Below are 26,063 nucleotides of genomic sequence, written 5' to 3'. Positions count from 1 at the left end.
TGAGGGAAGAATAAAAAATCTGACTATTTAGGCAAAACATAGTTAAGTGGCCCTTGTGCAAATGAGATCAGTTTACCTGCTTCTTGGAAGAAATACCCTAGGCTCGTCCACAGTGTTGTAGATGGGGCTGACAGCCCTGGGCACCTTCAGCCTTCAGTGGCAAACCCCAGCTTTCTGGGCAAGGTTAGGTCATAGGTGGCTGGAGCAGGGCTGGAAGAGACTGAACCCTCCCTTAGAGGAGTGAGGGGGAAGCCTACCTTCCAGTGTCCCTGTTTCCTCACAGCAGAGGCATGTAAGCCTGGCAGGCTTTAGCTCAATGACCTTCCTTTCCACTATTGAAGCAGGATCCAGATGACATCCTATGAGACCCCTTTGGGGCGTTGGAGCCTTTAAGGGTGTATCCTAAAAGCTGGTAGTTCCCCTGATCTCTACTGGGCTTTTTCTGCCTCTAGGTATCTTAAAAGCCATGCTCAGAAGATCTCTCTGAGGGGATTGAGGATCCCCATCCGCCTATATAAATCTTTTCCATATATCTGGAGCTATTTGGAAAAAGACAAAACAGTGTTATTAGCTGGATCTAGTAAAGAAGGTAGTAGTTTGCAGGCGAAAAAGATTTGATGTCTCCTGTTCGTCAGCATTCAAAAGAAATGTAAAAAAAATTTTTTTAAGTAAAAAGTATGATATGGTAGACCCGTAGGAGTTCCAGGATACGACTACCCCCTTTAAAATTTTTTTTTAATTGACCTTAAAATGTTTGCTGAATATACTTAAATACTACCTTAACTTTAAAGATTGTAAGCATGACAAAATACAGTGAATGCTTTTGCTCCATATGCAGGAGCATTTTCAGTTTAGCCAGTTTAGGAAATCCAATAATAGAACAATGCATACAGACAATGAGCTATAACATGCTTAGCAGCCTCTCCTGTTCTGACAGAGGTTACTATAGATCCGGAATATGTATCCACTGTAATGTGGACATACGACTGTTTGCCAAATGAAGGTATATGAGTAACATCCATCTGCCAAAGTTGTCCTGGTAGGGGTCCTTGAGGGTTAACTCTAAATGAAGGGGCAGTATAGGACCCCTTGGACAGGATTTCCCAATCTGCCGTGCTGTTTCCCGAGAAAGTTGAAACTGTTTACACCGGGCTGCAGCGTTCTGGTGATGAATAGTATGAGACTGACTTGCTCGGTCTGTCATGGTTGCTCTATATAATTTTCTTTTGGGTAGCTTGATCAACAAGGTCATTCCTAGGCCCTGGCTGGTTGGCTCAGTGGTAGAGCCTTGGCCTGATGTGCAGGATTCCCGGGTTCGATTCCCAGTCCGAGCACACAGAAGAAGCACCCATCTATTTCTCCACCCCTCCCCCTCTCCTTCCTCTCTGTCTCTCTCTTCCCCTCCTGCAGCCAAGGCTCCACCGGAGCAAAGCCACCCTGGGCACTAAGGATGGCCCCATGGCCTCTGCCTCAGTCGCTAGAATGGCTCTGGTTGCAACAGAGCAACACCCCAGATGGGCAGAGCATTCCCCCCTGGTAGGCATGCCAGGTGGATCCCGGTCGGGCGCATGCGGGAGTCTGTCTGACTGCCTCCCCATTTCGATCTTCAGAAAAATACAAAAAATAAATAAATAAAAGAAAAAATACAACAATAAAAAAAAAAAAAAAGAAAAGAGGAAAAAAAAAAAGGCATTCCCTTGTGCTAAAGCTCCAGGGACCATGAAGTGAGCTTGAGTATGTCCTATGAAACATGGAGGTCTATGTTGACATATAAGTCTTTGAAGAAGGAGGAACTGCTGAAATAGTTCATCAGCATGCTCAAAATAGATTTTAAAAAACACATAAATTTCAGCAGAGCAATAAAAATAATTAAATAACCCTAAAAGAAATTTTATCTGAAAAATGTATTATCTGAAATAGAAAACACACTTGGTTGGGCTTACTTACAGAATGGAGATGACAGAAGAAAGAACCAGTGAACTTGAGGAAATCAACCAATCCAAGAAAGAAGGGAAGGAAAATAGAAAAATAATAATAATAAGCAGTGCCATGTAGAACAATTTGAAAAGGTCTAACATGGAGTAGTAGAATCCCCTGAGGGAAGGAGAAGAATGAAGCAGGAAAACTATATAAAGAAAACTGTGTTGCCTGACCTGGTGGTGGCACAGTGGATAGAGCATCGACCTGGGACACTGAGGACCCAGGTTCAAAACACCAAGGTTGCTGGCTTGAGCACAGGCTCACCAGCTTGAGCACAGGATCGCTGGCTTGAGCACAGGCTCACCAGCTTGAGCACAGGCTCACCAGCTTGAGCACAGGATTGCTGGCTTGAGCGCGGCATCATAGACATGACCCCATGGTCGCTGGTTTGAGCCTAAAGGTCACTGGCTTAAAGCCCAAAGTCACTGGCTTGAGCAAGGGCCACTGGCTCGACTGGAGCCCCTCGGTCAAGGCACATATGAGAAGCAATTAATGAACAACTAAAGTGCCGCAATTATGAGTTGATGTTTCTCATCTCTCTCTCTTCCTGTCTGTCCCTGTCTCATATCTCTCTCTCTCTCTCTCTCACTTAAAAAAATTTTTTTAAATCCCCAAATTTCTTGGAAGACATGATTATGTAGATTGAAGAAGTATGGCAAACACAAAACAAGATAAAATCAAATAAAACTATTCTTGACTATATCATGATCAACCTGCTTGAACCTAAGGAAAAAGAAAACCTTAAAAGAAGTTAGAGAAAAGTGAAGTATCACATCCTTATTTGGACAACAACAACATGACCACAGCATCTCAGATATCGTGGGGGTCAGACGCTAGGAAAGAGCATCATCAAAAAAATAAAAATAAATAAATAAATAAATAAATAAATAAATAAATAAATAAAATAAAATAAAAAGAAAGAGCATCATCAAAGTACAAAAATAAAATACTACAACCCAGAATTCTCTAACCAGTGAAATTTCAAAATTGAAAGCAAAATACTTTTTCAATAAAAGCAATAGATTTTATTGACAAAACACCCACACTACAAAAAATGCTAAAGTCAGTTCCTCTGGCTAAAGGGACACCAGGGGAAATTTTATATATTTAGGAATAAATGAAGAACATCAGAAATTGTGAATATCTAAGTAAATATAAAGATGAAGATTTTCCTATTTGTTTATTTTTCAAGTATATGAAGAATTATGAAATTGTCCTGCGGAGCTTACAGAGCATGTGGAGGCAATATATATATACAACTATAACATAAAAGTGGGTGAGGGTGTAAAGTGATCTATACACTTGCAAGGTTTCTATAGTTTATGTGAAGTGGTACAACTGTAATAATCTTAAGTGACTGAGAAAAGTTAAGGCCATATCCTTAGAGCAATGACAAATAAAAAATCAAAGAGGTATAGGTAAAAAAAAAAAATCAACAGATAAATTAAAATGAATTTTTAAAATGTTCAAGAAATCCAGAAGAAAGCAGAACGGGAGGAACAGAGAAACAAACAAACAAAAGGCGAGATAAACATAAAACAACATTTAAAATGGTAGCCCTATGTGCAAAGATACCAATAGTTACATTAAATATTAATGGCCTTCCATGGTCTGAATTTTTGTCTCCCCGATCCCAAATTCATATGTTGAAATCCTAATGTTTAATGTAATGGTTTTAGAAGGTGAGGCCTTTGGGAGGTAATTAGATCATGAGGATGGAACCCCTCTGAATGGGATGAATGCTCCTTCCTGAAATAGAGACCACCCCCACCCCACCCCCACCCAAGCTCCCTGTCCCTTCCACCATGGGAACATGGTGTACTGGCTAAGAACCGAGATGAGGGCCCTCGCTAGAATACAGCCATGCTGTTGCCTTGATCTTGAACTCTCCAGCCTCCAGAACCATGAGAAATAAATTTGTCATTTTATATGCTACTCAGTCTGCAGTATTTTGCTATAACAGCCTCCACAGACCAAGATGTGGCTCAAACACTTCAATAAGAAGGCAGAGGTAAAAAAAAAAAAAAAAGAAGGCAGAGGTTATAAGAATGTATTTTTTTTTAAATCATGATCTAACATGCTTGAAATATGAATACAGGAGCAGGCTGAAATTAAAGTAATGGGAAGAGCTGTCCATGGGTAGCCATAGGAAGGTAAGCATGTTGATCTGTGACTGGGGCGCGGAGCAATGATGGGCTGCGAGGACTTGCTTTCCACGGCAACCGAACTGCTCTGAACTCAGAAAAGGCAGTGGTGTTGTTCCAAGAGACACATACAAACCAAGGAAACTGTCTCGTTCTTTCTATTTGTGTTACCCTCCTGGATTAACCATCGTTTACACTGAAAACGATGACAGAAGGAAAGAGAGAGATGCGAGGTGAGCATCGTTCTTCATTATTTCTGTTACTGTTTTCTATTTCTAGCTTTTCCTTCTGATTTTTCCTAGAGTTTCCATCTTGATTTTGAAATGGCCCATCTCTCACTCACACAACAAGTTGGATGAATCCCAAAAACATGTTGCTAAGTGAGAGTAGCCAGACTCAAAGGCCACCCACTGTATGATTCTGTTTACACGACATTTTGGACAAGGCAAAACTAACCAGACAGAAATCACATCAGTGGTTGCCGGGCAGCAGAGGTGACGGGAGGTGACGGGAGAGGATCCACTATAATAAGGAGCAAGAGAACTCGGGGATGATGGAAATACGCATTTTTATACTAAAGCATATACATTAGTGAAAATCCATAGACCTGTAGACCTAAAATGGTGAGTTTTACTACACATAAATAATATACCAATAAGCCCTATTTAAAAAATAATAATAATGAAATGCCTGCCATTACACACACTCCAGAAGAGCTAAAATTTCAGAAACTGCCAGTATTGTGTTGGTGAAGATGGAAAGCAATGGGAACTCTTTTACACAATCGGTGAAAGTGTAGATTCCTACAAGATTTTGGAAAATTACTTGACAATACCAACTCCAGTTGAACAGAAGCATACTCCACGGCCCTGCCGCTCCATTACTAGTCCTATGCTACTCCCCCAAATTTATAAGAATGAACCCCATGTGACATGTGCAAAAAAAATGTTTGTGGAGCTTTATTCATGATGGCCAAAACCTGGAAACAACACCATATAATTGATCATTCATTGAACTCGACATTCTTCTACACTGGCGTTCTGAGTACTTAGCTGAACGCATTTTATGCTTTTCTATATTTTACAGAAGCACGCTCCCTAGCCCCGTATGCAAGGCAGAGGTTCCTAAAGATGCTTGGCCCCGCCCACCTCCACAGCCTAATTTCCTGGTTTACAGCCCCTGCCGCGGACATACTCATCCCGCTGCTCTGTGGCCTCTCACCCTCTGGGCCTTTCCACACTCCATTCCCTCTGCCTGGATTCCCTCCCCTGCTTCACTTTATACTCTTTCTCTGCATGGAAATCTCCAAGGTGAACTTTAAACCAAGTCAGAGATTTCCTCCCTCCAGAAGCCTTCTTTGAATTCCCACTTCCCACAGCCTTCCCCTCACAAGGCTGACTTCGGCACTTCTGTTTTCATTTCTCATAGCACCCTACGGTCAGGGCTTATCGACCTCGACCTCGCCGCTGTTGGTACTTCGGGATGGGCAATTCTTGAGATAGGGTAGAGGACGAGATGGTGGGAGGAGAGGTGCTCAGGGGACTGAGAAGCCCGCTCCATGGGACTGTCGTCCCAAGAATAACCGTGAGGGGGCAGTGTTGGTGAGAGCTCAATTGAAGGAATGGAGGGGAGTGACCTGGGATTTCTGGGAGACTGCATCAACAAGGGGGGGGGGGGGTGCTGCAGGCTGTTAATTGGATCCTCAAAGCCTGGACGTTTTAAGGGAAAATGGCCTGAAAGAGCAAGAAGGAATAAGGAAGACACTTGTCCCACCCAGTGGAAGGAGGACGTGAAAGAGACTAGTAAGTCTACTTGAGCGGGCTGCCGGGAACTGTTCTCAGAAGAGAGCCAGGGTTTGATGAAAGCAACGAGGGGAAGAGAAGACGCTGAGGATATAGGATCATGTTTTTATCCAGCTTCACACATTTGAATGACTTCCTGCCATGCTTAGAACCTCTCAGACCAAATTCCATGCCACTCGCTCACTCCTGTTTGGGGCTGTGTTGGGCACTTCCTCTGGTCTTCCTGCCTCGGCTTTGCAGTATCACCACCATGGCCACAAGAGGGCGACATCCCCTTTCCAATGCCTCCACAGCCTCCATCGTGAAATCAGCGCGTCCCAGGACCAGGGCGGAGGTAGAAGTGGGCAGAACTCGGCTTCTGACTGGTCGAGGAGGATGAGGATTGTGGACCAGGTGACTGGCATCATTGGCCACAGCTGAATGTTGGCGGACACAGACTGTAAACTGTCCAACGTTCCCATGAGCTAGGTTCTCTCCTATTGCGTCCAGGAGCACCCCAGCCCTCCAGCATGAGGGTGGGGGTGGCGGTGGGGGAGTGCCCCTCCCCACACTGCTGCCTCAGAGCTCGCCCGTTCCAGCCTGGGCAGGAGGCCCCCATATTGACACTTAAGCTTCCGACCACCCCCTGTCTTCAAGGGAGACACTGCTGCCCTCTGGGGTCCTGCGTCCTCTGTCACCTGTGGCCAGGCCCTGGATTCTTCCCAAATGCATCATGGAGACCACGCAAGACCTCATCAGCCTCTTGATGACTCTTCTAGAATTTTCTACCACTGGATCGTTGGTCCCATCAGGCTCTAAGAGTTCAAGTGACCTGTGGAAAGCCTCTTCCCTCTCTGAGCTCAGCTGCCTTGCTTTCAAAGGGCCTGGTGAGATGAGATGGTCCCCAGATCTCAGGGCCCCTGAATCTGCATGCTGAGTCCTGTGCCTGCAGCCTCTCCCCCTCTTGTCTCACTCTCCTCAGATCTCACGAGGACTTCTGCTTTCTCAGGAGTCCTCCCTCGTACGTTCATGCCTGCACCGCATCTACACCTTTGCAAATAGCCCAGTCTTCAGAAGCAGATAGAGACACGGCGTCAAGTCCTTCTGTGGGCTGTTATGAACCAAATTGTTACCTTCCCTGAGCCTTGGTGTGCTTACCTGTGGAATGGGGATGACAACGACCTCCTCGCTGAGTTTATTGTAAATGGGATCCTACGCATCTCACACAACACCATTATTGACTCGCAGGCAGTCAATAATGTCACCTCCCTCCTGACACCCGACACAATGCCTAGCAGCAGGCTAGGCGTTCTGCAAATATAATTGTTACTATCCATCTCAATTTGTCAGGAAGTCATTACTATCCCATTTTATAGACAAGGAAACTGAGGCACTGAGAGGTCAGAGAACTGGCCTGGGGTCATGAAGCCCAGACTGGAAGGCCGTGAGGGCGGCTCCTCCCCTGCTGTGTGCTCTGCCTCTATGTTTTCTGTGCGGGCGAAAGGAAGACGTTCTCTGTCTTCACTTTCCAGCTGGCCTGTGAGTGCCTTGGTCCTGCCTTGGCAGAGGCCGCCGCCATCACCGTCACCCCGCTCCAGGGAAAAGAGGCCTGTTCACTTACTTATCGTTCTTTTCAATCAGATGCAGCTTCTCTTCCGTAAAGACCAGGGGGCAGTTTGGTAAGATCAGAGGCCAGAGACTCCTCGAGAGACACGTGGGTGCTCATTCTCACTCTCTTCACGGGGGTCAGTGACTCGCAAGAGGACGGAAGGAAACTCACCAGGCCGGGGGACACAGGTGTCGGCATTCCTGGTTCTCAGACACAGGTGCCCCGGATGGGCAGCAGCTGTTTCCCATCCTGGTAGCAGCTGGAACCTCCAAGAATGTGCTCACATGGAAGGGGAAGGCACAAGGGTGAGCACATAGGACTTCCAGAGTGCGGGTCCTCCTACAGGCAGTGGGAACTGTCGGAGGGACCCTCGCCGGCCCTGCTAGCCTGACAGAGGTGACCAGCAGGCTCATAGTAGGGGGACAGACAGGTTGGCCTTGCAGACCCAGGGAGTAAGAACATAGAGTAGGTCAGACTGTGCTTCAAAAAGGCACCCAGAGACATCATCTGTCCCAGAGGCCCACGCTAAAGAAGGGGACACAGAGGGTTCCAGAGGGGAGTTTTCTTGGCCAGTCCCCAGCGTGCCCAAACATCCTGGCAGTTTGTCCAGTGACCCCTCGCTGGAGCCACACCCTGAGCCCAGGGCTTCGCACACTCCTGCCACCACTGGTCACCTGGAGGTCACTGAGGAGCTCTGAACCAGTTCTGATCCACCAGGACAGGTGATTGACGATGGGAACAGAGACTGCAGGTTCTCTGTACCGCCACTCCCCTGGAGCTTTTAATAAGCAGCCTGCCTCTAAGTGCCAGTTACTCTCAGATTCCAGCTCGCCATTGACTGTGTCTCTCAGGCTCTTGGAGGTCGGCTCAGCCAGCTGCCCTCTGTGACCTGTTCCAGGAGGCGCAAGGCGTGCCTGCAGGGCCCCTGATGGCCACTAGAGGGAGCCACAAGCCCGTGCTTGCACTGGGGAGCCGTCCCGGGTGCCTAAGGCTGGAGTGGAAAACCTCAGATCAGGGAACCCCAGCTCTCCTGACCTCTCCTCCCACCACCCCCGCTGCGAGCGTAGGCCCCTCTGTTCTCCGGGCTCCTTGCGGAGGGAGGTTCTCCTGGGTCTCCATCCCCCACGAAGGACCCCTGTCCTCAGTGGCAGCCTGTCAGCAGGTGACTGTTGGGTGGGGACTGGGGAGCTGCCTGGGAGGCAGAAAAGGCGGTGGTGGGAAGTGAGGGCACGAATCAGGGAAGGGGAGAGCAGGAAGGGGCAGCTGGTTAGGGGAAGGTGAGGGGATGGGACACTGCCTCCCCGGGCTGCCCCTGCAGGTCCCGAGCCCCGCCCAGGTGGGGGACGGCCACCCTCCCCCGGGCTGCCCAGCAGGTCCCGAGCCCCGCCCAGGTGGGGGATGGCCACCCTCCCCCGGGCTGCCCCTGCAGGTCCCGAGCCCCGCCCAGGTGGGGGATGGCCACCCTCCCCCGGGCTGCCCTGCAGGTCCCGAGCCCCGCCCAGGTGGGGGATGGCCACCCTCCCCCGGGCTGCCCCTGCAGGTCCCGAGCTCCGCCCAGGTGGGGGACAGCCACCCTCCCCCGGCGTCCGCCCCCTGCCGGCCGGGGAGCTGCCAGCGGCTCCCGAACACCCGTCCAGGATCTGGGTTACGGGAGGCCGGCCGAGCCGGGCAGGAAGTGGAGAGAGGAAGTGGGGAGAGGCTGTAAGGGAACACCCGGCGCACACAAAGCCTCTCACCTGGTTTTCACCTCTCTTATCTCCGCCTGGGATAGAGTTCGGCTGGTTTTCATCCTCTGAAGGAGCGCCATTGAGAGCAGGCTGCGCCCTCCCCCCGCCGACACCTGCTGATAGGCAGCACGGGAGATTGAGGCCGCAGGTCAGACCTCCTCTGCTGGGAGGCCGCCCCGAGGGGGCGTCGGGTTTCCAGGACAACTCTCCTCCTTTCCTGGTCTCTGCCTTCCCATCCCGGTGTGAAACCACGGCCCAGGCCAACGTGCCAGCTGAAAACAGAGGGCAGAGGGCAGGAAAAGAGGTTGTGGGTAGTAGTGAGGTCTTCAAAGGGCTGTCCACGCTCGGGGTCTCCCTCCACTTCCACTTCGGCCACCGAGTCACCAGCTCTGCAGATACTGAGAGCCAGTCCGGGCCAGGCCACTTCCTTCCCCCTTACCCTTCGCCCTCCCGTTTCCCCCTCCCCCTTCCCCTTCCCCACCCCCTCCCTTTTCCCCCTTCCCCTTCCCCTTCCCTCCCCTTTCCCCCACCCCTTCCCCTTCCCTTTCCTTTCTCCCTCCCCCTTCCCCTCCCCTCCCCCTTCTCCTCCCCCTCCCCTTCCCCCATCCCCCTTCCCCTTCACCCTCCCCTTTCCTCCCACCCCCTTCCCCTCCTCCTTCCCTTTCCCCCTCCCCTTCCCCTTCCCTCCCCTTTCCCCCCACCCCCTTCCCCTCCACCCTCCCCTTTTCCCCCTCCCCCTCCCCTTCCCCTCCCCTCCCCTTTCCCCCACCCCTTCCCCTTCCCCTTCCCTTTCCTTTCTCCCTCCCCCTTCCCCTTCCCCTTCCCTCCACTTCCTCCCTCCCCCTTCCCCTCCCCTCCCTTTTCCCCCTCCCCTTCCCCTTCCCTCCCCTTTCTCACTCCCCCTCCCCTTTCCCCCTCCCCTCTTCCCCTCCCCCCCTCCCCTTTCCCCCCTCCCCTCCCCTTCCCCTCCCCTCCCCTTTCCCCCCACCCCCCTTCCCCTCCACCCTTCCCTTTCCCCCTCCCCTTTCCCTTCCCTCCCCCTCCCCCTTCTCCTCCCCCCCTCCCCTTTCCCCCCTGCCCTCTCCACCCCCCTCCCTCCCCCACCCTACTGCCACTCTTCTCCCAAAGGAAAAACCCAGGATGACCTCCTCACGGTCACATTCAATAACTTTCTCCCAGAGCTCATGGACTGTTGACCCGTGATTTCCTCCTTCCAGAAGCTGTCACTCCACTCGCCTGTGGTCCTCCTCGCAGGTGCCCCTCCTTCCTGAGAACTCCTCACACCACCCTCTTACACTCCCCTCAGTGGTATGCCCCTGGGCCCATGCCCCCCCTTCCATAGTGCCGGTATTGTTTTCTGGATTATTTTGGTTTGGTTTTTCACAGTGCTTTTAGACCAGGATGAACCTGACCCCACAAAAGCACCATCTTCCTGTGACTTAACTTGTGTTCTCTGTCACACGTTTCTCTCCACTGAAGTAGCGAGAAACTTGAAGTTGTGTCCAATACTTGGAGCATGGGTAGTACCAAGGCACTGAGGCAGGCCCATCAGGATCTCAAGTCTTCTGTCCCCAGCGGTCACCCCTGAGATGTCCACCATCTGGTCTGTGTGACCCTGAGAGTTAAGCTATTCTCTCTGCAGCTTCTGGGCCACACTTGGAGCCCAGGGACCTCCGCCCTGCTGCCCCAGTCCTCATCCTCTGTGCTGAGACACAGGACCGCCCTCCTCCCGTGTCTTGTCACCTCTATGGAGATGATGTTGAGAAGCCCGTACAGCCAGCCAGCCCCCAGACCCTGTCTTCTCACCTTCCTCCAGTCCAGGGAAGAACTGGGACGCCCCGACCTGAGTCGGAGAGTCGCCCTGGACCAACCTGCTGTGTAGCTGAGAGGAGCGGTCAGGCACGGCCACACACAGCCATATACCACTGGGGCCGCCCCTGTGTGCAGGCCCGCCCCATGAAAGATGGCCACCATTGGGCTACGCGGCTGCCCTGCATGCTTTCTACTATAGCTCCCAAATCTGCACCTCCAGCCCTGCGCCTTCGCTTCTGATGGCCAAGTGAGCACTTCCGCCTGGAAGTCCCACAGCCACTTCCCTCAACCTCTCCCTCTGCTGCTCGGACCAATTCTCATCTCAGCATCTTGTCAGTGTGCAAGCAGTCCTTCTCAACTCTTCTTCCATCACTCCTGTGGTTAAGCAGAGACTGAGCCTTCTCAGTCCTACTGCTTAGTGTCCTCTGAGTGGAGTCCCAGAAAGAAGCATGGTATGGGCCCTCTCCTCCCACTTCTGGGCCACAAAGGAGCTCCCTTTCCAGCTGGTGGTGGCGTGTGCCTCAGAAACTAAACTACTCCCACTACTCACTTGCCTCTTAATGCTCTAGTCGTTAAGTCTCAGGAAGGATGGTTGGGCTCACGGCTGCAAAGCGCAGAAGTAACATTGCCCAGCAACTAATTGAGACCGTGTGATGGTCTTAGCCATTGCAATCTTAGGAGAAACAATGTATAGGTATAACGCAAACAATGTACTGTGTCCTGAGAGAGAAGGGCATGCCTTCCCTTCCTTTCTGACTTTCCACTGACTGGAATGCAGTTGCAAGGTAGGAGCTGGCACAACCGTAATGGAGCACATTTTGATGTTGGCAGAGCAACAAAACTGAAAAACCCAGGGTTCCTGAACAACTTCACGGGAAGAGCTGTAATACGAGTTGAAGCCTTTACTTGAGAGAGAAATAAACTTCTGTCACATTTATGTATTTGGTAATTTGGGGTCTCTGTTATAGAAGCTGAACAAGTATCCTAAATGACAGTGATCTAAAGAGATCTTAAGTCCATTTCTGTAGCATTCTCCAGCTATGAGATCTTGGGGAAACCACTTAGTCTTTCTAAACTTTAGTTTCCTTAGCTGTATACCTGTTTCTCAGGGTCATTTTATAAATAGGTCATTTTATAAACATTCAATAAGAAAGCTAATACAACATCTAACATATACTTGGAATTCAGTAGGTACTGAAGCAGACAGCCCAGCCATCTTTTCAAAATGCCATCATGATCCCATGGCCCCTTGACTAAGAACCTTCAAAAACTTCCACTTCCCTTACAACGAACGCCAAACCTCACGTGACCAAAACTCCTGCCTAACTCGTCCACCCTCTCTAGCCCAACCTCCCCCCACCTGGAGCCTCCTCTGGCTACACTGACCTGGTAATCACCTCACTCTTTCCATAAACATTGATAGGGAGCCTCCTATAGGCCAGACACTGTGCTGGGGCTTCAGATACAGACCTGGGTCCTTGCTCTTGGGGACATTATAGCCCAGTCACTAGGCCCTAGTGGGTGGGGAAGGGGATCAGATAAATAGTAAATGTCGCTAACATTTATTGAGCATGTACTGTTTTCCAGGTGCTGCCCTGAGCCATTTGTACAGGTGTAGACTCTCAGGTCCCACAACCACCCTGAGCTAGGTACCACACCACCATCCCACGTTTACAGACGTAGAAACAGAGGCAGAGCCAAGTCGAGCACTGTGCCCACAGCTGGGTAGCTGGAGTCCGAGTTTCAACCCAGGCAGCCTGACACCACAGCATGTGCGCCTGACCGCTCCTCCACCTGGCCTTCAAATGGGTGCCAGATTACAACTGCAAAGCAACGCTCAGGGGAGGGACGTAGGGTTCAGACACAACCTCCCCCTCCTGCCCCTGGACCTTGGCACATGCTGTGAAACGTGCTGTTTCCTCTGCCTGGAACAACCTTTTCTCCCTCTCTGCCCAATTAACTTCTGTTCACTCTGTGGACCCTAATATTTGGAAAGTGTCACTTCCTAAGGGACACCTTCTCTGCTCTCCCCAAATCCATTTACAAACTCTTGCTGCATCATGGCTTTCCTCCAGGGCACCTAGTATGTTGTAGTTACATATTTGCTAACTCTTTGTATGTTTCCCCTACCCTCCCTTCCCTGTTGCCGCTAGACCGGGAATGGCACAAGAGACAAACATGCCAGTGTTGCTCAGTGCCTCGTCCGGCACCTGCACATGGTGCATGCTCACTAAATCCTGCTGGATTGATTGATTCATTGACTTACTTCAAAGTAGCCCCAAGGTCTCCACCAACTCTAAGGCTCCATGGCTGTGAGGTTTTCTCCATCTCTCCTTGGTGGTCCCCCACATTCCTAAAGGACCTCTGCCCCATGTGGCCCTGTTCCTGATGTCCCCAACCAGCCCGAGTCCTCTGCAGGAGGGACCGTAGTGCTGTCAGATCAGAATCTGCTTGTGCGGGACATGGGGCTGGGAGAGGAAAGGGAGCTGGCAAACTCACAGACACCCCCTGGCTTCTCAGGCCCCCACCCGGGAACGAGAGGTTCCCCAAGACTGACCCGGGAGTCAGGGGAATGTAGCCGAGCTGGGAGGAGGGGCCCAGAACCCGGACATCCTGTCTCGATGGCCAGCGATGATTTCTAAACCCCATAAACGCTGGAGCCGTGGAGGCGGCTGTACCACCAACCCCAAGCCCTGTGGTCTGGAGTCAGGAGCCAGCGAGATCAATATCGTTCGGAAGGCTTTCAGCTCCAAGTCCTTTCTGCTGCCAAGTCTCCCCAGAGGCCGGAGGAAATGGTGTGGAGGAGGCCAGAGGCACGAGGATAGGAGAGGAAGTGCGCGTTCCTGGAGGGCTTGCAGCCCAGCTGTGGACCGAGGGCCCTCCTGGTGCTGCGTTCTCTATCCTCACACCAGCCCTCCCCTCCGGGGAAGGTATTGTCCCATTTTACAGATGAGGAAACTGGGGCCCAGACAGAAACGGCTTTCCCCGAGGTCCCAGCAAAGTCGGAACCACGCCCAGCTGTGCCTGGTTCTGAGGCCAGCTCTCTCCAAGGCAGGTCACACTGGAGAGACTGCTGTCCAGTAGGTGGCAGGGCCCAGCCTCATCTGTGCTCTGGGAAACGGGGCTCTCCCAGGTTGTGCCTGCAGCCACACCCAGGATGGAGGCTAGGAAGGGCCTTCCACAGGCCTTTTCCTCACCTGCAGGGACAGGGAGCTCACTCCTCCCAGGGCGTCCCTTTCCATTACCAGCATGTCTCCTCGCCCCTCACCTGCCTGCGGCCCTCACCTGTGACAGTGTGCAGCCCAGAGAGTGCTGACTCCCCTCCCAGAGTGGCCCTGGGACAGCAGACAGCTGGCATCCGATCCTCCCACACCTCCTCTCCTCCAGCCAAGCTCTCCCGGTCCCCGAGGCTCCGGCCCTCTGGCCATGGCCATGTGCAGAGTGCACCAGGCCTCCCAGTGGGTTTGATCAGCTGAACTCCTCTCTCCCCTCCTCTGATGGTGGCACTCTGCTGCTTAGTGCAGGGGAGGGGAGGGGGCCAGCTCCTTTCAGGGGCAGCCCCGCCCCCTGGCTGACCCCCTGGGACTGAGTCAGTGGGATGCTTACAGGAAGGAGGGGGAAGGAGATGCGTTCAGTTCTGGAGATGCCTTCCCAGAGGGTCTCGTGCACGCACGCACGCCCTCACACACTGAGGCGTTTGCTCTCACACCTACGGTCCATGGTTTTAAAACCAGCCTCTCCATAAGGTAAACTGCTTAGAAACTGCTAACACTAATAAACAGTCATTTTCACCAACCAATGAGGAAAACCCAGGTCTCTAAAGGAGGAAGGAGAATTTAATACCCACGAGGAGAAATTTCAGAGCCTCTGGGGTTGGATATCCCAAGCCCTTCCCTTCACACTGTCATCTGTCTACAGGCCCCAGGTGACATTTCCCCCACGGACTGTGACAGCTCCTTCTTCCTCAAAGCGCTCTGCCCTGGAGACAGGTGGGGCCTGTCTGTCTCACCTGTCGCTCTCATCCCCCACGTCACCGCACAGCTGGGCGGCATCAGAGGGTGACCCATCACGCACCAGCTCTGGTCCACTGTGCTGGGAGCAGCCCCACTGCCCAGCTCCCTGATAGCCCCCTGTGACCGACGCCATCAGTTTGGTCTCCTGTCTGCCCTTCACGCATCGGGGTCTTTCCTTCCCTTCTGGAGCAAACCGTGAGGGCGGAGGAAACGGCGAGCCGGTCAGCCTGCCTGGGCTCGCAGCCTGCCTCCGCCGCTTACTTACCAGCTTTGTGATTCTGAGCCATCTCCGAGCCTCTGTGAACCGCGGTGTCTTTCTCTGTAAAATGAGGACAAGGACAGCCCTTATCTCACTGGGGTTATGTGCATGAGAAAACACACCTGTGCTCAGCAGAGTCCTGGCACTTAGCAGGTCTGCCAAAGGCCAGCTGTCACCACAGTGACAAGCACCAGCTCTGCCCTTGAGAAGCGATGCGACCTCTCACAGCCTCAGTTTCCTTACTTGTCACTTGGGTCTAATGCCACCTACTTCATGGGTTTACTAGGAAGATGAGCTGTGACAAGGCCTAGCACATAGTAGGTCCGCACAGTGTCCTCTTCCATCGCAGGCAGGGCTGTGCGTCCTTGTCATTGTGTCCCTTACAGTGGTTCTCAGAGTACAGTCTGGGGACCCGGGGGTCCCAGAGACCCTTTCAGGGGTTGCATGAGGTCAGAACTATTTTATTTTCTTTTTTTACAGGGACAGAGAGAGAGTCAGAGAGAGGGACAGATAGCGACAGACACAAAGGAACGGAGAGAGATGAGAAGCATCAATCATCAGTTTTTCGTTACAACACCTTAGTTGTTCATTGATTGCTTTCTCATATGTGCCTTGACTGCAGGCCTTCAGCAGACCGAGTAACCCTTTGCTGGAGCCAGTGACCTTGGGCTCAAGCTGGTGAGCTTTTTTTTTTTTTTTTTTTTTGCTCAAGCCAGATGAGCCCACACTCAAGCTGGCGACCTCGGGGTCTCGAACCTGGGTCCTCCGCATCCCAGTCTGACACTCTATCCACTGTGCCATAACTATTTTCTTAACACTAAGCTCTTATTTGTCCTTTTCACCTTCTTTTTGTCACATGTGTCCGGTGCTCTCCAGAGGTACTTGTGCGACATCACAATAAATTGAACGCAGAAGCAACAGAAGAGCCTAGCAGCCTCCATCCAGCCAGGCCTGAGACAGGCTTTTATAAATGCAAAAAAGTGTCTCTTCTCAGCCACTCTGTTTTGTTTTAGAAGATAGCGTTTTTCATGAGATTTCTATTTCTGTTAATGTGCATTGGATTTACTATTGCTAAGGAAGTGAATTGGTAACCATTTTTTAAATGTTCTCGGTGTTAATTTATAACATGGTAAATACAGAAGGGTAGAACCCATACGAACGAGAGCTCTTCGGGGTCCTCGATGTTTGTTTGAATGTAAAGGACTCCTGTCCTCTGAACAGTTTGAGAAGGCTGCCCCCGGTTCTCACCGTGCTGGCCGCCTTGGGGTCTCAGCACACGTGTGCTCCCATCAGCCATCTGAGGCACCCTCCCTGCTGCTCTGTATGCTCGGTGGGAACTGGAGCTATGTCACGTGAGTAATTTCAATCTCCCAGGGCACCCTGCCCTGTGCTCGGCGTGCCTCAATAAGGAACCACCCCAAGACCACTGGGCTGGGTATGGGTGAGCTATACCCACGTGCCTGCCAGTGGGCACCCAGAGGTTTTGCCCAGCAGCCTTTATTCTCCCTTCCTCTGAGAAATCTCCCCCCCACCCTCCAGGGACCAATCACTGCCCCATTCTCAGTCCTCATGGTTCAGAATGTGACCCAGATCCAGACAGAGTGGTTGGTTCAGAGTTAGTCACATGAGCCGAGCAGGTTCTGTCCGAGCCAATGAGCCCTTGTCCCAGGGTTTTGTTGGAAACACCGGGAGAAAAGGCTACTCCGTCTGCCGGGGCTGCCACCCGCCAGGATGAAGCCTGGAGCATCCGGTGGTGCCACCAGCATGATGGACCTTGCCTGTTAACTAAGCCAGCTCAGAGCCAAGTGACAGGGACAGACTCCCGATTCTACCCTGGGAGCCCCTGGGTTCAGCTCTGCCGGGACGTCTTGGTTACGTTGGCCAATACGTTCTTTCTTTACTTTCTTAAGCCAATTCGAGGTGAATTTCTCTTCTAGCGGAAGGAGTCCAGATGAACAGGTTACAGTGATCAGAACCAAGACCCGGATGGCAGGCAGGCACAGGGAGGAGCCAGGATGAGTGACCAGAGGGGCAACCCTGAGGTCAGAGCCAGAGCGTGGGGCAGGCTGAGGGTGTATTGTTCTTTGTTTTGTTTTTTTGTTTTGCCCATCAGAGAACTGACAGACCACTCTCCAAACAACACAGCTAGACAACATCATGGTTTTTCTTCCACTTTATCATTTATAAAGCCGTACAATGGATCGCAAAGGAACAAAGCAGCTGTACAGGAGTGGGCAGCCTCAGTGTACAATACATTCATCTCCGGGACAAGGAGCATACATCGGGGTTTATACAAGGCGGCGGAGGGTCTAGGCACAAGGATACAAAATAGAAAGTATATTTCCATCTATATAAATACACAGTCGGGGTGGGAGGAGGCTGAGTTATTCTGTTTTTCCTGCAGAGGGCCTGAGGGGGAGATGGTAAGGAACTTCTAACATTTGCTTTGGATGACATGTCAGAGGGCAGAGATGGGGAAACAGAGCATGCAGACCCAGAGGCATCCACACACTGATACACACGTGCACGTGTGCACACGAACCAAACATGGACACAGGAGAGTCTCAAACTGTTTAACACTGAGTAGAGAACAAACTTGGGGCATCCCTCTACGATGACCTCACTGCCGGGAAGAGCCCAGCGTGGGAAGTGAACAGACGTCCTCCAACATGCTGGACATCTAAGGACAGTGGAGTGCCACCCCATCGCCAGAGCCGAGATTCCACCAGCCGGCACCCTGCAGGCCTCGCCCCCTGACTCCTTCTGCCCCGGGTGATACTGAACCCGGCATCTTCTCCTTGGCCACCTCCTCCGACCCAACCCCTAAGTTCTCCAGGGGCACGAGCAAAATACACCCACACATACACCCTCACCTGCACGCACACGCACACACGTCCTGTGTTACCACTGGCCGGGGGCCTCTGGGGCCGGGCGCTGGGTGGAGAGTGGCTCCAGGGCTCTGCCTCCGACCTCTCCCAGGACCCCGAGTGTGGGCACTGCAGGGGCAGGAGGTCGCCTTTGGGCAGGGCATTGACCCACGTGATCCCGCCCCCATCCTGAAACTAGGGAAACAACAAAGACGGGGCCAAGCCCCAGGAGGCGGTGTGGTACGCACCTGGGGCACAGGCGCTGTTCTGCCTGCACACTCCTCCACACCCCCCACAAGCATGAGGGGTCTGCCCAGTCTCTGCTCATGCCCATCAGAGGAGGGCAGAACATCCTACTCGTCTCCCTCCTGGGAGCCTCTCCAGCCAGCTCCCTCCTCTTGTGGTTGGTCACACGGCCACCAAGCCCTGTCACCCCTGTCCTGCTGGTTTCTGACACAACCAGGGACTCCTCAAAGCCCAGCAGAGAGGGAACCCTGGCAGCCACAAGCTGTTGGAGCTGTGCAGGAAAGGTTTCCATGAGGACTGGGGTCAAAGGCCTTTCCCAAGCCCAGGACATGATGTGCCTGTCCCTCAAACACCTGGCTAGCTAAAGGAGCCAGAGCACCATGATCTCAGGGTAGGCGACTCCAGTCACCCTTGGAGGTCGATCAAACAGCTCACTTCCTCCCTAGTTCCTCTCTGGGGTCACCTCCCCATTGTTTCCATGACCAGTCCCGCCCTCTTGTCCCACCTGGGAGAGCCTACGTGGCCTGGCCGTCACCGGGCCTGTCCCCCTGCTGTGTTGGAGGGCCTGCCCCAGATGGACGGTGGGGAGCAGGCTGGGCCGGGCGGGGCCGGGCGAGCCTTCCTGGGGCTGCATCGGTCTCGGAGGCACAAGCTGACCGTGCCTCGCCCAAGCCCTTTCCCCTTCCCCACTTAACAGCCAGTTTTCAAGAGCAGACAGCACTCTCCTGGCTGACAGACGGATTCAACAATAAACAACAGCAAATACGTTGGAGGGGGGAGAGAAAAGGATAAACATTTACACGATAATAACAATAGTTATTAAAAGTGCTTTCTTTTAAAGGACATCTTTGGCAAGAATACACTGCAGTGCTGTGCTGTGTGTGTGTGTGTGCACATGCGTGTGCATGCGTGCACGGGCCTAACTTGTGAGACGGGAGGACTACAGTGTCTTCCCAACCAGTGTCTGACCCAAAGGGGGGGCGCTGTGGAGACTGGGGTGCCCTTCCCCATCACTCTTCTGAAAAGACCAAACTCTAGGAAACCAGTGGGGGGTGGGGAGCAGGGCGGAGGTGAGCGGCCCGCCTCCTAGCACCCCTAGGTTCTGCACGCAGGGTCACACTCAGCTCAGTCCTGAGTGAGGTGGGCTGGCCATGCCTGGGGGGTGGGCTGTGGTGGGCAGGGGGAAGCGGTGCGAAGGCCGACCCTGGGCCCGGGTCTGCCGCCTGGTCGAGCACTCCGCCGGCCTCAGTGTGGAGGAGACGTCCAGGCCAGGGGGTGAGGGCCCCTGGGCTGTCCTGGGGAGGTGAAGGTATTTACAAAGGAAGGGGTGGAATCCCCTCCCTGCCCTGCCGGGAAGAGAGTGGGCTGAGTAGGGAACCGGGAGAGGGAAATCCCGGTCTCTGGAGTGAATGCCTCAGAAGGAAGAGCACTTTGGAGGGACCTTAGTCACCAAGCACAAGGTTTCAATCTTCGGGAAGCAGAGGGCTGCTCCCACCTTCTCTAGACACGGTCCTTTCCAACTCCCTGAAACGGTATGTCCACACAGATACAGCTTCTTGGAGGAGAAAACATACAAAAGACACACACGTTACCCATGCCTGACACACTCGCCCGTGTGCCCTCTCGCTGGTCCGCACGCTCGCCCGAGCCACAGTGAGTGGGCTCATCGAGGAACCTGATGGTCGAGGCCCAGGCTTGCCAGGAAATAAGGGGCCAAAGGGGACGGAACATGTGCACCCCTCCCTGCTGAGCCCTAGGAAAAGTCTAGGGAAGGCCAAGGCCAAGGCCAAGGCCAGGAGACCCCTGATTGCTCCAAGGATAAAGGCCTCTACATTTCCGGTTTCACTTGCACAGATGAAGAGGGATGGGAATTGGTTTATGCCCAGAAAGGCAATAAAGCAATATGGGAAAACAATAAATACTTCTTGTCAATTTACCTATTCTTTTTTTTTTAACCTTTTCTTATATTTTATTAGCTTACAGATTCTGTCAGTATGTCTCACATATATATTATATATATTTATATATCAGTACAATGCCTTTCTCTAGGGGGCCCCAGAGGCTTAAGCAGCCCCTGAAGAATGGAGTCCTGGTGAACTTTTCATTCCAGCGGAGAGTCCTTGGGTGGAGGCCGGGGGTTTCCCGAGTGCCCACACGGACTCTAGGTCCTCTGGCCTAAATGTGTGGCCTCCGCCCTCCGCTCACGGGCAGGTTGGCTCTGCTGGGGAAAGAAACCAGGGCAGAGGGGGACCTGCAGGGCTTTGGTATTGTACACAGGCTGTGGTACGCAGCCCAAGTCAGACCCAAACACCTGCAGGGGGAACGAAGAGCCACGGGCACCTCCCCTGGTTCCTTGCTGAGCAGGGCTCTGGGGAGCGGGTTCCCCAGGATGAGCCCAACACAGGGACCCTTCAGGACAGAACAGGGCAGGGCAGAGCAGGAAGGCTCACTCCCAAGCACCCAAAAAGACAGCATGCAGATAAGCAAGTCTGAGTTAAGGCTGGCGTGGGCATGAAACTCAAGAACGGGCTGAGGACTGAGTGCTGGTGGGAGGCACCTGGCCACCTCGCCGCTGGGCCACACAGCTCGGGGGGGAGATCCCTGGAGGTCTGCAGCCTCTGTGGTGGACAGGGGCTTCCGTATGTCTCCGCCTCCTCAAACCAGTGGTCCCGCCCCCGGGGGAGGCAGAACAGGAACAATGCTGCAGAGCAGCCGGCCTGGCTCCTGCTGGGGTCTCTGTCAGGGAGGAGGGGCGGGTAGCACTCAGGGCCACCAGAGCGCAGGTGCAGGAACCGAGACAGAGTCTGTCACCCGTATTCCTGGGTGCTGCTAGGGAAGAAGGCTGATGTCCCCTGATGTTGTGTCACCCCAACTCTATCCTTCTTTGGACAGTATGCATGTGTGTGCAAACACTTGGGGCACAGACAAGTACACCTATTTATGATTCTAGCTGAGAGGCGAACAGAAATCAGCGAGAGGGTGTGGGTGCAGACACAGACACACCCCCACACGTCTACCCACGCAGACTACACATCAGAGGCAGAGCAGAGACACCGTGTCAGGTGCCGCGGAGCTGAGACACTTTCAAAAGCAAAAGTTCTGCCTCTTGATGCCCCACGCTGGCTCTTTTTGGTTTGGCAATGTACCCTAGAGGTGGCCAGAAAAAGATTCTCTTGACTTGATTTCTCTTTGCAAAGCAGTTGGGCTAGGAAGACACTTTTCCATTCCCCGCCCCAAAAAAATATGGATCCCCTGGTGGCCAGTTTGGCCTTCTTTGAGGAGCTCCGTCCTCCGGGAGGGCGGGGGGAGTCGGGTGGAGCCGGCCAGCTCTGGAGGCTCTGGGGTTGGGCAGTATCCATCCCCCCGAGGGAATCCAAGTCATCCTCCTCCAGCCCTTTCTCTCTTTCTCTCCCGCTCTCCTCCTCCCCTCTGCAATTCACTTCCCTCTCCCCACGTTGCACTTTCTTCTCTCCTTCTCCAAAATTGGCCCAAAGTCTTCCTTCTGGGTTCAAAGGTGGTCAGGATGCATGGGTCCCCTCCCCACATGCCTTGTCCCCACTGCCCTGGCCCGGGGCATGGGGTGAGTTCATCTCTTCTGGCCGGCATTCAGCATGACCTTGGAGACGAAGTTGACAATGGCGGAGGCCGGCTGGTTGGGGTCGAGCTCTGCGAAGAGGTGGCAGGCGTTGTCCGTGGTGCTGCCCGGCTTCCGGGCCACGAAGCCGAAGAGCCTGCAGAGGCAGAAGGGTGCTGGGTGTGAGGGGCGGGCGAGGCAGAGGGTGCTGGGTGTGAGGGGCGGGCGAGGCCTCGGACAGCCTCCCCGGTGAGCGAGGTTATCTCTGCCCCCCACCTATCCACATCGCCTAAGCACGGGGGCTGGAAGGGGGCGGGGGACATGAGAGAACCTTCTCTCTCTTCCACCGACAAGAAAGGCAGGTGACACTGGAGATGACGATACCACTTGTTTCAGTGCAGACAGAAATTCCCTTTTTGGTGGGGGGTGGGGAAGCTGGGGGAGGGGGAGGATCTGCAGGCAAATGACAAGCCTGGACAGTAAGAGGTAGAAAGGAGACCAAAAATAACATGGGACATTCCTGGCTGAGCTGCTCTCAGTCTGTCTCAGCCCCAGCCCTGCCCAACTGTTCTTACACGCGACACATGAACAACTGAATAAAATGCTGTCAGCCTGTCAGAGGGCTGGACCTCCTCAGATACCAGATCAGGGAGATGAAAGGACAAGGGGTCACCACCCCCCACACACCACACACACACACACACACACACACACACACACACAAGTTGCTCTTGTGCTGCAGAGAATGGTAGAAGGCAGGAGACCCCACACCTGTTCCCTCAACCCCCACTCCCTGCATCAAGCCTGGAGTGAGCTGGCATTCTCTGCGCAAAACAGAGTTAAAAATACGAGAGCGGAGAACAGAATGTGAGCTCTGGTCCCCTCCCAGCCGACACGTTACTAATTAGAGTGAGATGGGAAGGCAGGACAGCTGGAGATTCCAATGGAAACCCCTCTCCCTCTAACTGGACCACAACAGCTAAATTTAGAAAAGTTGGGTCCAGCCTGACCAGGCGGTGGCGCAGTAGATAGAGCGTCGGACTGGGATGCAGAGGACCCAGGTTTGAGACCCCGAGGTCGCCAGTTTAAGCGTGGGCTCATCTGGTTTGAGCAAAAGCCCACCAGCTTGGACCCAAGGTCGCTGGCTCCAGCAAGGGGTTACTTGGTCTGCTGAAGGCCCGCGGTCAAGGCACATATGAGAAAGTAATCAATGAACAACTAAGGTGTTGCAACGCGCAATGAAAAACTATGATTGATGCTTCTTATCTCTCTCTGTTCCTGTCTGTCTGTCCCTATCTATCCCTCTCTCTGACTCACTCTCTGTCTCTGTAAAAAATAAAAATAAATAAATAAATAAGAAAGAAAAAGAAAGAAAGAGAGAGAGAGAGAGAGAGAAAGAAAGAAAGAAAGAAAGAAAGAAAGAAAGAAAGAAAGAAAGAAAGAAAGAAAGAAAGAAAAAGAAAAGTTGGGTCCAGTTTGCAGCCGTGCACACGTATGCATGTACACACACTGGGCTCCTTACAGCTGCTTCGGGACCTGGGAACAATTGGGCCAGAGGTCTGGGGCAATGGTCTGCCCAAGCCGTGCAAAAGCCCAGGGCCATGGCCAGCCCCAAACCCCCTCTCCAGGCCCGCTGGGCTCCCTGGTGCGGTGGAGGGCGCTCAGGGCACTGGGAGGGAGCGGCTCCGAGCTGTGGACATAATGGCGTGCCAACCCAAGTTGCCAGGTTCTGCCAAGATGGAGAGAGTCTGCCAATCTCGTAGCCAAAACACCACCCGCCTCCCTCCCCTGTTTATTTCAGCTCCATGGCTTCCAGGGCCAGTCCCACCATAGCCAATTCCTTTCTCAGCTTAGGGAAGTGGATTCAGGCAAGAAAGCTCAGCCCCCAAGGACAGGGAGGAGCTCCTACAAGGACCTGAGAGCTAGGGCCCCCTTAAATTCAGGGCCCCAGGCACCTCCTGCGCCTTGCCCCAGCTGGCCCCCAGCCAGGCCCTGCTGGGCAGGTGCCCCACCCACCCGGCAAGGCCAAGGCAGCCGGAAGCGCAGCACAAAACCCTTCCTGAATGAGAAGAATGACTTGAGACCTGGGACCAGCCCACTTCTCTCCCTGAGCCATTCCCCATCACAGGGCCCGGGGGTCAGTGAGCAGGAGCTTCTTCCAACACAGAGCTCTGGCCTCCTGGCTGGTGGCAGGGACACGAGGACTCTGCTGACCCCCGTGAGCCGAGGAGAAGGCTGAGGCAAGCGTGAGACAAGCTTAGAGATGGTTAGACACCTGGGCCCTCCTTTCAGCTGGGCTGCTAACTCTTCGTGCGACCTGGGGCGAGTTGAGATCCCCTCCACCCCCCACAACCCCTCTGGACACCCCAGCGGTCATCACACTGACTGACTGCTGGTCACCGCCATTCCTTCCTGCCCGAGGTGGCCTCACTGTGACTCCTCCTCACTCTCCTCCTCCCTGCCTCATCCTCTCGCTTCTTCATTAGACAAATATGTATCAGCCCCCCCATCAAGCACACAGACAAACCCTGCCCTCAGAAAGCGTGCCCTCTGGCGGCCGTGCCTTCTTCTCCCCTTGAAATCCTCTCTCTCCCACCCCGACATCCATTTCTACTTATTCAAATTGTGCCCATTTTTAAACATAGGTTCTTTGCCCAAACTTTCTGAATGACTCCCTGCCTAGAATCTGGCCCATGCACCCTCCTTTGTGACACCCTCAGATGCAAACTATACCCTATTAGCATGTCTCAGACAGCAGCGCTTTTAATTATTTTTAACAGTGGAAATTTTCTTTTTCTAAAGCAATCTTATACGAAGTCCAAATATATAGAGGGGGCAGCCGTATTCATGGCTATAAATGTATCAGTTCAACAGCATAACGTGCACCCCTATCAAGTCGCTCAGTGAGAAAAATGGGGCTGTCTGGGAGAGCCTGACAAGGGGTCAGGTGGAGCTGCAGACCACAGTGGCCGTCTGCGTCCATCTCAGCAGCCCGGTTAACCCTATACTTTGTTCTGGCTTTGTGACGTTGAGAAAACCCTGGCTCATACAGACATGTAACTGCAGATCTTTTTTTTTTTTTTTTTAGATTTTTTAAAAAAATTTATTTATTTTTTACAGAGACAGAGAGTGAGTCAGAGAGAGGGATAGACAGGGACAGACAGACAGGAATGGAGAGAGATGAGAAGCACCAATCATTAGCTTTTCATTGCGCATTGCAACACCTTAATTGTTCATTGATTGCTTTCTCATATGTGCCTTGACCGTGGGCCTTCAGCAGACTGAGTAACCCCTTGCTGGAGCCAGCGACCTTGGGTTCAAGCTGGTGGGCTTTTGCTCAAACCAGATGAGCCCGCGCTCAAGCTGGCGACCTCAGGGTCTTGAACCTGGGTCCTCTGCATCCCAGTCCGACACTCTAACCACTGCGCCACCACCTGGTCAGGCGTAACTGCAGATCTTTTTTTTTTTTTTTTTTGTATTTTTCTGAAGCTGGAAACGGGGAGAGACAGTCAGACAGACTCCCGCATGTGCCCGACCGGGATTCACCCGGCACGCCCACCAGGGGCGACGCTCTGCCCACCAGGGGGCGATGCTCTGCCCCTCCGGGGCGTCGCTCTGCCGCGACCAGAGCCACTCTAGCGCCTGGGGCAGAGGCCAAGGAGCCATCCCCAGCGCCCGGGCCATCTTTGCTCCAATGGAGCCTTGGCTGCGGGAGGGGAAGAGAGAGACAGAGAGGAAGGAGGGGGGGTGGAGAAGCAAATGGGCGCTTCTCCTATGTGCCCTGGCCGGGAATCGAACCCGGGCCCCCCACACGCCAGGCCGATGCTCTACCGCTGAGCCAACCGGCCAGGGCCATAACTGCAGATCTTAAAGGGTTCCCCCCTTTAGAGCTCAGTTGCATCCTAAAGGTCCTGGGGTTCCTTGGGACACAGTTTGAAAACCATGGCAGCATGTTAGTGCCGTCTACACATTTGTCCCATCCACAGTGCTGGTGTCGGGCCGCCTCGGGTCAGAGTCAGCCTGCTGGTCAGTCTGAGTTCCCCCAGAACTA

At 53.2% G+C, this 26,063-nt stretch overlaps 1 protein-coding gene and 1 long non-coding RNA gene across 15 annotated transcripts in view; both read right to left on the bottom strand.

The window, feature by feature from the left end:
* Positions 1–4,757: 4,757 nt before the first annotated feature.
* Positions 4,758–15,375, bottom strand: LOC136337889 (uncharacterized). The gene is made up of 3 exons (XR_010731892.1): positions 15,332–15,375; positions 9,251–9,513; positions 4,758–8,505 (listed from the first exon to the last, which is right to left on the bottom strand). It is a non-coding gene; the product is annotated as an uncharacterized lncRNA (long non-coding RNA).
* Positions 15,376–17,483: 2,108 nt separating this feature from the next.
* Positions 17,484–26,063, bottom strand: part of TNS1 (tensin 1) — a 192,508-nt gene continuing 183,928 nt past the window's right edge. For all 14 annotated transcript variants that reach the window (XM_066233391.1, XM_066233387.1, XM_066233386.1 and 11 more), the window contains one exon: positions 17,484–22,169. In XM_066233391.1, coding sequence (XP_066089488.1) covers positions 22,025–22,169 — 145 coding nt within the window. In that variant the 3' untranslated portion in view covers positions 17,484–22,024. The remainder of the gene's footprint in view (positions 22,170–26,063) is intronic.

This window comes from Saccopteryx bilineata, chromosome 5 (assembly GCF_036850765.1).
Source record: "Saccopteryx bilineata isolate mSacBil1 chromosome 5, mSacBil1_pri_phased_curated, whole genome shotgun sequence".
Classification (NCBI taxonomy): domain Eukaryota; kingdom Metazoa; phylum Chordata; class Mammalia; order Chiroptera; family Emballonuridae; genus Saccopteryx; species Saccopteryx bilineata.
The sequence above is the reverse complement of the archived record's forward strand: the minus strand, read 5'-3'. Positions and strand labels throughout refer to the sequence as shown.